The 14,270-nt window shown below is 42.4% G+C and overlaps 1 protein-coding gene and 1 long non-coding RNA gene across 3 annotated transcripts in view; both read right to left on the bottom strand.

Annotated features, from left to right (window-relative positions):
- LOC115168304 (DALR anticodon-binding domain-containing protein 3-like) overlaps positions 1–1,043 on the bottom strand; it is a 34,881-nt gene extending 33,838 nt beyond the window's left edge. For both annotated transcript variants that reach the window (XM_029723454.1, XM_029723453.1), the window contains exon 1: positions 636–1,043. In XM_029723454.1, the coding sequence (XP_029579314.1) occupies positions 636–869 (234 nt within the window). In that variant the 5' untranslated portion in view covers positions 870–1,043. The remainder of the gene's footprint in view (positions 1–635) is intronic.
- Positions 1,044–5,420: 4,377 nt separating this feature from the next.
- Positions 5,421–6,584, bottom strand: LOC115168830 (uncharacterized). The gene is made up of 2 exons (XR_003870759.1): positions 6,467–6,584; positions 5,421–5,996 (listed from the first exon to the last, which is right to left on the bottom strand). It is a non-coding gene; the product is annotated as an uncharacterized LOC115168830 (long non-coding RNA).
- Between the last annotated feature and the right edge of the window lie 7,686 nt (positions 6,585–14,270).

Below are 14,270 nucleotides of genomic sequence, written 5' to 3'. Positions count from 1 at the left end.
CATGCACAAAGTAGATGTCCTAACCGACTTGCCAAAACTATAGTTTGTTAACAAGAAATCAGGGGGAGTGGTTGAGAAACGAGTTTTAATGACTTCAACTGTACATGCTGTTCATGGATAGCAAACAGTTTTCTAGCATGCAAAGACATATGCACTATCAATCACACAGTCAAAAACTATTGCAGTAATAGCCTTCTGCCTGTAGTGGTATTGGCTTCATTTGCCTCCTACAGGATTGTGTGGTGTTGTATTGACCGATGCCATGTAGAAAGACGGTGGCACATTTAGCAGTGTGACCCACATTGTATTTGCCAGTCAGGGGTTAATAATACTTGCAGCAATGTTTAAATGTTGTCGATGATGGCAATGCCAACCGTCTCAAATTAGAAAATGTATGAATTCAATTTCGTTCACAATTATCAAGTGGAAGTTGATGACAGTGTGGGGTACAATTTGCCTCCACATATCTCTCGAGAGTTCAACCTGTCAAAGAGAGAAGCGCGTGCTGTCAACCCATACATAACAACCAGTGCACCAACTGCAAAGCAATTCAAAGGCAAAATACAATGGGGTTATACGAGAATTAAATAAGAAGAAGCAAGCTAGCGTCAGTTAGCTAACGTTAACAGACCGACCTGTCCGTCTGCATAAAGCGTGTTCAGCACCGTGGTGGGTGACAAGAAGTCCCTGTTTCGGAGATTCTTAGCGCTGCTTTCTTTGAACCAAAGCTTCACCGGCTCACTAGAGATTCTGTCCCCGCTACCCAGACCATTAGCATCAGGAACATTTTCAGGCTCTCCCCGTAGTGCGGAGCCCAGCGCTTGGACGGTATGGGTGATCCGAAATGGCGTCTCCTCAATGTTCTCCATCACTAACTCACAACCTGGTCATCACTTCAGCTGAGCTAAACGGTATCGTAGTTATTTCTGCTTTATGACAGCTAGTTTTTCAAATAGAAAAGCATGCGTTCAGTTGATCCAGTTAGTCTATCGATATCGTATTGGCTGTAAATGACTGCATAATAATCACAATACGGAACTGTAGAGTGCAAATGTTGTTTCCCCGAATCCCGTTCACTTGTGAAGCAGGACAAAAGCACGAGTTTAGGGCCATTTTATGTGTGGCAGGGTTGCCTGTTCAGCACAATCTATGAAACTTAAATGAACTTTCTGAAAACATTAAGTGGTACACGTGTCGTAGATGTTAGAATGACAGTTTATTATATGGCTTCTCCTACTTTTTCAATAATGTCATGGTCTCTGGATTAATTCAGATCAGATGCGACCTGTCATTCAGGGCAAGTGGTGCAGAGCCCCACCTGTTTAGCTATAAAATATATATTTTTATTTTGTGTTTTTGTTGCCTGTTTTGCATGTTGTTTTGGCATGAATACCTCAAATATCAGTTTGCAAACAATGTAAAAAAAAAAAAATGATGATTGAGTTAATAAAGCCGCATACAAACATGATCTCTTTGTTGCTTTCTTGAGTAAGGCAGCTCCAAGATGCAGGTTTTTCAGCCTAGCCCAGTAGAAAATACAGAACTAAGGGTTGGTAATGTCCTCTAGTTGCGCCGTGATTGGCTCAGTGTTCTGTCACTCATGGGGACACTGTCTGAGCAAAATCTACAGGGAGAGCTAGGAAGTTCAAGCCCCCTTGGGTGCTGCCAGATACACTGCTCAAAGAAATAAAGGGAACACTTAAACAACACAATGTAACTCCAAGTCAATCACACTTCTGTGAAATCAAACTGTCCACTTAGGAAGCAACACTGATTGACAATACATTTCACATGCTGTTGTGCAAATGGAATAGACAACAGGTGGAAATTATAGGCAATTAGCAAGACACCCCCAATAAAGGAGTGGTTCTGCAGGTGTTGACCACAAACCACTTCTCAGTTCCTATGCTTCCTGGCTGATGTTTTGGTCACTTTTGAATGCTGGCGGTGCTTTCACTCTAGTGGTAGCATGAGACGGAGTCTACAACCCACACAAGTGGCTCTGGTAGTACAGCTCATCCAGGATGGCAGAATCAATGCGAGCTGTGGGAAGAAGGTTTGCTGTGTCTGTCAGCATAGTGTCCAGAGCATGGAGGCGCTACCAGGAGACAGGCCAGAACATCAGGAGACGTGGAGGAGGCCGTAGGAGGGCAACAACCCAGCAGCAGGACCGCTACCTCCGCCTTTGTGCAAGGAGGAGCAGGAGAAGCACTTCCAGAGCCCTGCAAAATGACCTCCAGCAGGCCACAAATGTGCATGTGTCTGCTCAAACGGTCAGAAACAGACTCCATGAGGGTGGTATGAGGGCCCGACGTCCACAGGTGGGGGTTGTGCTTACAGCCCAACACCGTGCAGGACGTTTGGCATTTGCCAGAGATCACCAAGATTGGCAAATTCGCCACTGGCGCCCTGTGCTCTTCACAGATGAAAGCAGGTTGACACTGAGCACATGTGACAGACGTGACAGAGTCTGGAGACGCCGTGGAGAATGTTCTGCTGCCTGCAACATCCTCCAGCATGACCGGTTTGGCGGTGGGTCAGTCATGGTGTGGGGTGGCATTTCTTTGGGGGGCCGCACAGCCCTCCATGTGCTCGCCAGAGGTAGCCTGACTGCCATTAGGTACCGAGATGAGATCCTCAGACCCCTTGTGAGACCGTATGCTGGTGCGGTTGGCCCTGGGTTCCTCCTAATGCAAGACAATGCTAGACCTCATGTGGCTGGAGTGTGTCAGCAGTTCCTGCAAGAGGAAGGTATTGATGCTATGGACTGGCCCGCCCGTTCCCCAGACCTGAATCCAATTGAGCACATCTGGGACATCATGTCTCGCTCCATCCACCAACGCCACGTTGCACCACAGACTGTCCAGGAGTTGGCGGATGCTTTAGTCCAGGTCTGGGAGGAGATCCCTCAGGAGACCATCCGCCACCTCATCAGGAGCATGCCCAGGCGTTGTAGGGCGGTCATACAGGCACGTGGAGGCCACACACACTACTGAGCCTCATTTTGACTTGTTTTAAGGACATTACATCAAAGTTGGATCAGCCTGTAGTGGGGTTTTCCACTTTAATTTTGAGTGTGACTCCAAATCCAGACCTCCATGGGTTGATAAATTGGATTTCCATTGATTATTTTTGTGTGATTTTGTTGTCAGCACATTCAACTATGTAAAGAAAAAAGTATTTAATAAGATTATTTCTTTCATTCAGATCTAGGATGTGTTGTTTAAGTGTTCCCTTTATTTTTTTGAGCAGTATATTTACATTAGAACTGCCCGTCCAAGAAGGCTTAAGGTCATTGGCCACAGATAAAATGTCATCACGCTATAGCTACAATAGTTTTGATTGGACTGATCATGTCAACATCATACTTTCCAAATCTTAGCTAGCAACATAGACAAACAGTCATCATATTGAGTCACGTCAAAAAATCTACTGGCAAATCCTTGTCATAAGAAGATAAATTATAGATAAAATCAGTGCTCATTGGCCATTGGACATAAACATTACACAAGAAGTTGGAAATCGCATATTCAACAATGAGTGGTTTGGAAGGAATCAGTGGCTAACTGCAAGCGTTGCAAGCAATCACTATTTTGCCTCCCCTGCTATTCGGTGGAGAGGGTGTGTGGTCAAAGCTTAAAAGGATAAACATTCACACACAACACCATGGGCCAGAAAAGGTTGAATACATTGGTCATACTGTCAATCCAGCATGACTTCTGCCACGTTCAAAACAACTGGAAACTCGGAACTGGGAAATCTCAGACTTCATTGAGTTCAAGACATCTGGCAACAACGGAAAAACATTTGCTCAGACTGGGAAAATACATTTTGAACGGTCATCCAACTCGGAGTTTGAAGTCAGGAACACGGGCCTCTTTCTAGAGCTCCGACCTGAAGATCACTGACGTCATGATTTTTTCCCCAAGTTCCCAGTTGTCTTGAAAGCACCATAAGTCCAGAGAATGTCAGACTTTGATGACAAAAATTTGCTCACAAGAAAGACCGCCGCTCCACCTTCCTGTTCAAGTGAGCACAGCACAACAAGGTGAGTCCAAAAATGTATTGTATGCTGCTGCATAAATGATGTAATATGCCAGGGAGATATGTATACTGTAGCTAAGAAAGTAATACTAAGTGTATGTTGTGTAGTAAGCTGTTAGTAGACCGTGTGCCTCACCCTAATAATTTGGTCTATTTACCCTCTTCATTTCGCCTAATTTTCTGACTTGGTGGTGCACATGTAGCTTATAGCCTGTTTTAGAGAAATGTCATCATCTGATATTGTAAGAGCTTTCATTGTCTGCTTATAGAGAATACTGAACGAACGGCCCATGTTCTGAATTCTGTTGCTGTACATTTCAAAAGTGCTGAACAAATAGTTATATTGACTACGTCCGTTTTAGCTCGCTCATTAATGTCGTAATCTAAATTACAGATTTCCTCTTATCCGCTCATCGTTCCCATATGCCATAGTTTGTACATATCAATTGTTAGTAGGAACCACATTTGTTTAACCAAGTCAGCCATATCAGCTATGTTTTTTAAAAAAAACTGTAAATGAGGCTGAATTAACTGTTTCGCTGCCAGTCAAGGCTCCGCTGATAGCCAGGTGTAGCAGTGGTAATGCATGGTGCTGAAAAGAAAGCTCTGCTTTTGGGACAGCTTTATGTAGGCCCTAACAGTTTGTGGGCACTGTTTATCATCGTTATAGTGCAATTAATGTATTGTTCAGTGTTGTGTAGTGACTTTGCTGGCATGCTCCAAAAAATTTGGGGGGAGTTTGCCCCACCAAGATTTACATGCTAAATTCACCACTGATTCAGATATCTATCTGAATTCATTTTCATTCTTCATACAAAAAATTTTGGTATAGAAACTCATGTGGTCAATTTGTTCCAATGACAAGTCATGATAAATCATAATGTTCTTATGGTGGTTGCCAGGAACACAGGGCTGGTTCAGGCTCAATGGACCGCAGGCCTATTGTCAGGCTCACTTGGACGGTAGCCTACAGATGTTCATGAAGTCTCAGTATAGTCTTACTAAGTGGAATAAGGAGTTGAACATTTTAAACTTTGCCTGGTATGTATGTAATGTAAACTGGCTCTGTAATGTAAACTGGCTCTGTAATTTGACATTTTAGTCATTTAGCAGACACTCTTATCCAGAGTGCATACATTTCATTTAAAAAAAATCTCCGCACTGGTCCCCCGTGGGAATCCAACCCACAACCCTGGCGTTGCAAACACCATGCTCTACCAACTGAGCCACACGGGACCACAATGTAATGTAAACTGGCTCTGTAATGTAAACTGAATTAGACAATTGGACAGCATACACATATCCATGGACATATGACATGGTATAGTAAATTATCTTAAGTGTTCCCAGACAATATAACAAATGGATACTGTGAATAAAATCCAGTTATATTTTAATTCAGAATAACAGGGCAACATTTCAGAAACAATAGCCTGACGATAAATTAATTTACACACTGTATTCATCAGCTAAAATAAATAGCATCATCTGCTCATGTCCTATATAGAAGCTGGTGTCATTCTTTGCTGACACGAAATTCCCGGTGGCTTATAGTGTTTGTCAATCCGGGAGAAAACGTGTCATTGAAGAACATCACCTATTAGTTCTTGAAGAGTCAACTGCAGCCACATCACACTAAAAGACACTCACTGACTCAAGTACACCAGGAAGTATGTTTCTCTCTACAAACGGTCAGACTGTTGGATGTTGCGAAACGGGATGGAAACGGAGCTCACATCCAGCTGCCTTTGAAAGACACAGCTGCTTTATGGGTTCCGTTACCACCCTACCCGCTAACACCACTACTGAGTGTCCCATTCACAATGGAAACTAATGTCATTTAAACTCAAGTTCACTTTCTATACTGAATTTAGCTGCCTTCATGGGGTGGAAAAAAGACGGTCAATCCTGTTCCATTCATATCTTGAAGTCTTGAAAAACCTGTTTCGTGTCTGTAGAGAGAGGGAGAAAGAGAAAGCAGGTCAGTGCATTGAAGGTAGAGCAGATAAAGAGAATGATAAAAGCAAAGAATTCTGGGAGAGCTAAAAGGAAATGATAGGATGGCTGTGTAACTTAATTTCTTAAGTCATTCTACTTTAAATCTCACATAGCAGAGCCTATCTACAAACCTACAGAGAGCGAGAGAGAGGACAAAAAGCCTAACAATTAATTCTCAGATACAGACAGACACACTCACTTATTGATTGAAGTCATCTCCTCTTCAAGTGCGAAGGGAAAGCAAGTGTCTCTGATCAATAGAAGAAGCGAACGCAAACAGAAAGGAAAACTTTGTGTAAATCAAAACAAGAGAGAATCAGAGAGGAGTATTTGTTTAAGGAAGATAAATAGTGAGAAAGGGTTGAATGAAGACAGCCATCCAAAGTACAGACAAGACAAGTCCCATTTCTGAAAAGACAGTTACCGTATATAGGCTCAGCTCAGGTCACCATAATCTTGATCCCACTTTCCTGTCACCCTCCTGCATCTGCACATATCTTGTATGTGTTGCTCTATTTATGAGTCTTCACTTCCTCCTAAATACACAAAAAATGTATTTCACTTTCACTTCTGCAGAGCAATTGACCACAACTCCTCCTCTGCTCCATCCCTTTCCTTGTTACAACAACACTTTACTACTGTACCACTACCACCTGCCATTTAAGTGATTCATACAGTTGATATGCTCTATATATAGATGTTCCAAAAGATACAATACAAATAGCTCTGTTACAGTAGTCAAGGCTTCAGCCTTATGGAGTTGCTAATTGTAGACACCTGTCTGTCGGATTAGTGGGACAGGTGTGTGTGTGTGTGTGTGTGTGTGTGTGTGTGTGTGTTTCCACTGGTGCGTTGTGCTGTGAGGTGTCTGGAAAGTCCGGAAGATTTGGAGGTGTAGCTGACCCCCCCCCCCCCCCCCCCCCCCCGAGACCTCACAGTCCTCTTCATCAGTACGATCACGATGTGTACTAGACAGGTTGGTTATAAACACTAAATCACAGAATTAAATACAACACTATGTATAATATTGAATATGTCTGCCCTAAAAACAGTCACAAGGCAATATTTATTTCATTCAATTTACAGGTTTTCCATCCCCAACTCTTACCTTAACACAAGGCAAGACAACACGGATGGCATTTCCTATCAGACCTGTGTTCAAATACTATTTCAATTACTTTCAAATACATTTGAGTAATTATTTGAATCTTTTTTTAAATTTGAAAATACAAGTAGTTGATAATGGAATGTATATGGAAATACATTTATTCTTGTTATATGTACACTACCGTTCAAAAGTTTGGGGTCACTTAGAAATGGCTTGTTTTTGAAAGAAAAGCACATTTTTTATCAAATTGATCCGAAATACAGTGTAGACATTGTTAATGTTGTAAATGACTATTGTAGCTGGAAACTGCAGATTTTTTATGGAATATCTACAGAGGCCCATTATCAGCAACCATCACTCCTGTGTTCCAATGGTACGTTGTGTTAGCTAATCCAAGCAAAACACCAGTCTCAACGTCAACAGTGAAGAGGCGACTCCAGGATGCCGGCCTTCTAGGCAGAGTTGCAAAGAAAAAGCCATATCTCAAACTGGCTAATAAAATTAAAGATTAAGATAGGCAAAAGAACACAGACACTGGACAGAGGAACTCTCCCTAGAAGACCAGAATCCCAGAGTCGCCTCTTCACTGTTGACGTTGAGACTGGTGTTTTACGGGTATTATTTAATGAAACTGCCAGTTGAGGACTTGTGAGGTGTCTGTTTTTCAAACTAGACACTAGTGTACTTGTCCTCTTGCTCAGTTGTGCACCGGGGCCTCCCACTCCTCTTTCTATTCTGTTTATAGCCAGTTTGCGCTGTTCCGTGAAGGGAGTAGTACACAGCATGGTACGAGATCTTAAGTTTCTTAGCAATTTCAGAACAAAGTATAGACTGGCGAGTTTCAGAAGAAAGTTCTTTGTTTCTGGCCATTTTGAGCCTGTAATTGAACCCACAAATGCTGATGCCCCAGATACTCAACTAGTGTAAAGAAGGACAGTTTTATTGCTTCTTTAATCAGAACAACAGTTTTCAGCTGTGCTAACATAATTGTAAAAGTTTTTTATGATCAATTAGCCTTTTAAAATGATAAACTTAGATTAGCTAACACAACAAGCCATTGGAACAGAGGAGTGATGGTTGCTGATAATGGGCCTCTGTACGCCTATGTAGATATTCCATAAATGTAAAAAAATATATATCAGCCAGCTACAATCGTCATTTACAACATTAACAATGTCTACACTGTATTTCTGATCAATTTGATGTTATTTTAATGGATAAAAAATGTGCTTTTCTTTCAAAAACAAGGACATTTCTAAGTGACTGCAAACTTTTGAACGGTAGTGCATATACAGTGCATTCGGAAAGTAATCAACCCCTTGACTTTTAACATTTTATTACGTTGCAGCCGTGTTCTAAAATGGATTAAATTGTTTTTTTCTTATCAATCTACACACAATACCCCATAATGACAAAGCAAAAAAAGGAATGTTTGCAAGTAAAATGTTAAAAAAATCACATTTACATAAGTATTCAGAACCTTTTATTACTTGGTTGAAGCACTTTGGCAGCGATTTCAGGCTTTAGTCGTCTGCGTATGATGCTACAAGCTTGGCACACCTGTATTTAGGGAGTTTTTCCCCCATTCTTCTCTGCAGATCCTCTCAAGCTATGTCAGGTTGGATAGGGAGCATCTGGGCTCTGGCTGGGCCACTCAAGGACATTCAGAGTCTTGTCCCGAAGCCACTTCTGCGTTGTGTTGGCTGTGTACTTAGGGTTGTTGTCCCATTGGAAGGGGAACCATCTACCTAGTCTGAGGTCCTGAGCACTCTGGAACAGGTTTTCATCAAGGATCTCTTTACTTTGCTCTGTTAATCTTTCCCTCAATCCTGCCTCGTCTCCCAGTCCCTGACACTGAAAAACATCCCCACAGCATGATACTGCCACCACCATGTTTCACCGTAGGGATGGTGCCTGGTTTCCTCCAGGCGTGACACTTGGCATTCAGACCAAAGAGTTTAATCTTGGCTTCATTAGACCAGAGAATCTTGTTCTCGTGGTCTGAGATCCTTTAGGTGTCTTTTGGCAAACCCCAAGCAGGCTGTCATGTGTCTTTTACTGAGGAGTGGCTTCTGTCTGGCCACTCTACCATAAAGGCCTGATTGGTGGAGTGCTGCAGAGATGGGAGAACCTTCCAGAAGGACAACCATCTCCACAGAGGAACTTTGGAGCTCTGTCAGAGTGACCATTCGATTCTTGGTAACCTCCCTGACCAAGGCCCTTCTCCCCCGATTGCTGTTTGGCCAGACAGCCAACTCTAGGAAGAGGATTGATGGTTCCAAACTTCTTCCATTTAAGAATGATGGAGGCCACGGTGTTCTTGGGGACCTTCAATGCAGCAGAAAGTGTTGGTACCCTTCCCCAGATCTGTGCCTCGACACAATCCTGTCTCAGAGCTCTGCAGACAATTCCTTTGACCTGATGGCTTGGTTTTTGCTCTGACATGGACATTACAGTGGGGGAAAAAGTATTTGATCCCCTGCTGATTATGTATGTTTGCCCACTTACAAAGAAATGATCAGTCTATCATTTTAATGGTAGGTTTATATGAACAGTGAGAGACAGAATAACAACCAAAAAATCCAGAAAAACGCATGTCAAAAATGTTATAAAATTATTTCCATTTTAATGAGGGAAATAAGTATTTGACCCCTCTGCAAAACATTACTTAGTACTTGGTGGCAAAACCCTTGTTGGCAATTACAGAGGTCAGACGTTTCTTGTAGTTGGCCACCAGGTTTGCACACATCTCAGGGGGGATTTTGTCCCACTCCTCTTTGCAGATCTTCTCCAAGTCATTTAAGGTTTTTAGGCCGACGTTTGGCAACTCGACCTTCAGCTCCCTCCACAGATTTTCTATGGGATTAAGGTCTGGAGACTGGCTAGGCCACTCCAGGACCTTAATGTGCTTCTTCTTGAGCTACTCCTTTGTTGCCTTGGCCGTGTGTTTTGGGTCATTGTCATGCTGGAATACCCATCCACGACCCATTTTCAATGCCCTGGCTGAGGGAAGGAGGTTCTCACCCAAGATTTGACAGTACATGGCCCCGTCAAATGATGCGGTGAAGTTGTCCTGTCCCCTTAGCAGAAAAACACCCCCAAAGCATAATGTTTCCACCTCCATGTTTGACGGTGGAGATAGTGTTCTTGGGGTCATAGGCAGCATTCCTCCTCCTCCAAACACGGCGAGTTGAGTTGATGCCAAAGAGCTCCATTTTGGTCTCATCTAACCACAACACTTTCACCAGTTGTCCTCTGAATCATTCAGATGTTCATTGGCAAACTTCAGACGGGCATGTATATGTGCTTTCTTGAGCAGGGGGACCTTGCAGGCGCTGCAGGATTTCAGTCCTTCACGGCGTAGTGTGTTACCAATTGTTTTCTTGGTGACAATGGTCACAGCTGCCTTGAGATCATTGACAAGATCCTCCCGTGTAGTTCTGGGCTAATTCCTCACCGTTCTCATGATCATTGCAACCCCACGAGGTGAGATCTTGCATGGAGCCCCAGGCCGAGGGATATTGACAGTTATTTTGTGTTTCTTCCATTTGCGAATAATCGCACCAAATGTTGTCACCTTCTCACCAAGCTGCTTGGCGATGGTCTTGTAGCCCATTCCAGCCTTGTGTAGGTCTACAATCTTGTCCCTGACATCCTTGGAGACCTCTTTGGTCTTGGCCATGGTGGAGAGTTTGGAATCTGATTGATTGATTGCTTCTGTGGACATGTCTTTTTTACAGGTAACAAGCTGCGGTTAGGAGCACTCCCTTTAAGAGTGTGCTCCTAATCTCAGCTCGTTACCTGTATAAAAGAAACCTGGGTGCCAGAACTCTTTCTGATTTGAGAGGGGGTCAAATACTTATTTCCCTCATTAAAATGCAAATCAATTTATAACATTTCTGACATGCGTTTTTCTTGATATTTTTGTTGTTATTCTGTCTCTCACTGTTCAAATAAACCTACCATTAAAATTATAGACTGATCCTTTCTTTATCAGTGGGCAAACTTACAAAATCAGCAGGGGATCAAATACGTTTTTTACCCCACTGTATATAGACAGGTGTGTGCCTTTCCAAATCATATCCAATGAAATATTATCCAATCATCTACTAGCCCCGGCCCACTAGCATTTTCTGAATGCTGTGTCCCCTGCTCGTCTAGCGTAGTAGTGACTACCAAACGGCAGCCTGACTCACCTATTGCTGCTCTTTTGACCCTATGATCACTCGGCTACACAACTGATGCCCCTGGACTGTTTCAATAACACGGTACCTCATTTGGTGTACCTGTCAGCCCCAGCCTCGAACTCAGGTCCTCTATGTACCTAACTAACCCGCTCTGCCCATTCATCGCCATTTACCCGTTGTTGTCTTAGCTCTCCTGATCAACACCTGTGATTGCTTTATGCCTCTCTCTGTCAATAGGCCTAGAGCCCCCAGTCCCGCTCAAAATGCCTTAGATAGCTCTTTTGTCCCACCCCACACACATGCGGAGAATTCACCTGGCTTAACTGGTTCCTCCAGAGACGAAACCGCTCTCATCGTCACTCAACGCCTAGGTTTACCTCCACTGTACTCACATCCTACCATACCCTTGTCTGTACATTATGCCCTGAATCTATTCTACCACGCCCAGAAATCTGCTCCTTTTATTCTCTGTCCCCAACACACCAGACGACCAGTTCTTATAGCCTTTAGCCGTACCCTTATCCTACTCCTCCTCTGTTCCTCTGGTGATGTAGAGGTTAACCCAGGCCTTGTAGCCCCCAGTTCCACTACTATTCCCCAGGCGCTATCATTTGTTGATTTCTGTAACCGTAAAAGCCTTGGTTTCATGCATGCTAACATCAGAAGCCTCCTCCCTAAGTTTGTTTTATTCACTGCTTTAGCACACTCTGCCAACCCGGATGTCTTAGCCATGTCTGAATCCTGGCTTAGGAAGGCCACCAAAAATTCTGAAATGTCCATCCCCAACTACAACTTTTTCCGCCAAGATAGAACTGACAAAGGGGGTGGAGTTGCAATCTACTACAGAGATCGGCATCTTTCTTTTGGTGTTTTTCAGAGTCAATAGAAAGGCCTATTTAGTGTCCTAAGTTTTCATACCTGTGACCTTAATTGTCTACCTTCTGTAAGCTGTTAGTGTCTTAACGACCGTTCCACAGGTGCATGTTCATTAATTGTTTATGGTTAATTGAAAAAGCATGGGAAACAGTGTTTAAACCTTTTACAATGAAGATCGGTTTAGTTATTTGGATTTTTACTTAATATCTTAGAAAGACAGGTTCCTGAAAAAGGGACGTTTCTTTTTTTTTGCTGAGTTTATATACACACACTGTAAATACAGTACCAGTCAAAGTTTGGCCACACCTACTCAATGGTTTTTCTTTGTTTGTACTATTTTCTACACTGTAGAATAATAGTGAAGACATCAAAACTATGAAATAACACATGGAATCATGTAGAAACCAAAAAAAGTGTTAAACAAATCAAAATATGTAATTAGTAGCCACCCTTTGCCTCGATGGAAGCTTTAAACACTCAGCTTCATGAGGTAGTCACCTGGAATGCATTTCAATTAACAGGTGTGCCTTGTTAAAAGTTCATTTGTGGAGTTTCTTTCATTCTTAATAGATTTAATGCGTTTTAGCCAATCAGTTGTGTTCTGACAAGGTAGGGGTGGTATACAGAAGATAGCCCTATTTGGTAAAATACCAAGTCCATATTATGGCAAGAACAGCTCAAATAAGCAAAGGCAAATAACAGTCCATCATGACTTTAAGACATGAAGTTCAGTAAATCTGGAAAATGTCAAGAACTTTGAAAGTTTCTTCAAGTGCAGTTGCAATTTGATGTCAATTGTAAAATCCACTTCAAATCAGTGTAGATGAAGGGGAAGAGACATGTTAAAGGATTTTTAAGCCTTGAGACATGGATTATGTATGTGTGCCATTCAGAGGGTGAATGGGCCAGACAAAAGATTTAAGTGCCTTTGAACAGAGTACCGGTTTGAGTGTGTCAGGAACTGCAATGGGTTTTTCCACGTTCAATAGTTTCCCGTGTGTATCAAGAATGGTCCACCACCCAAAGGCCATCAAGCCAACTTGACACAACTCTAGGAAGCATTGGAGTCAACATGGGCCATCATCCCAGCGGAATGCTTGACACCTTGTAGAGTCCATGCCCTGACAAATTGAGGCTGTTCTGAAGGCAAAAAGGGTGCAACTCAAATTTCAAAAAGTGTTCCTAATGTTTTGTTCACTCAGTGTAAGCGACAAAAATAATATTGACCAACCCATTGGGTATCTCACCGCACCCTCAGATGCCATGTCTTGAAATTTGCAGAGACAGATTAAAACTAAACTTGCATTGTAAAACTTCTGACAGCCAGCTTTCTAACTCATAACTTTAGGACTCCGAGAAGGCATGAATTATTGTGTCATTGTTAGTTTTACACTTAAGACATGACCTATACAGTAGTTTATACTGGATTAAGCATACATTTGTTAGCTGTAATTTCATTTATCTTCCAACACTCCATTTTCTGCCAAATATCAGTTATTTTTGTCATGCCCTACTCATGCTCCCTCTCCAGCAATTGATGTCACCGGTCTACTAACCACCGGCCCTGGCATTAAATCAAATTTTATTGGTCACATACACGTGTTTAGCAGATGTTATTGTGGGTGTTGCGAAATGCTTGTGTTTCTAGCTCCAACTGTGCAGTAATATCTAACAATTGGAGTCAGGGCATGTAGGTTGAAATATCAAAACAAACTCAACCAATTATATTAATTTGGGGACAGGTCGAAAAGCATTAAACATTTATGGCAATTTAACTAGCTAGCTTGCTGTTGCTAGCTAATTTGTTCTGGGATATAAACATTGGGTTGTTATTTTACCTGAAATGCACAAGGTCCTCTACTCCAACAATTAATCCACAAATAAAACGGTCAACCGAGTTAGTTTCTAGTCATCTCTCCTCCTTCAGGCTTCTTCTTCTTCTTCGGGCTTTATATGGCGGTTGACAACCAACTTTTAAAGTGCATTACCACAACCGACGAGTGTAGACCTCAGTTCATCTTTCAATCACCGACGTGGGTATATGATCTTAAAAACCA

This window comes from Salmo trutta, chromosome 30 (assembly GCF_901001165.1).
Source record: "Salmo trutta chromosome 30, fSalTru1.1, whole genome shotgun sequence".
Classification (NCBI taxonomy): Eukaryota; Metazoa; Chordata; class Actinopteri; order Salmoniformes; family Salmonidae; genus Salmo; species Salmo trutta.
Note: the sequence above shows the minus strand (reverse complement) of the source record. Positions and strands in the feature narration are given on the sequence as shown.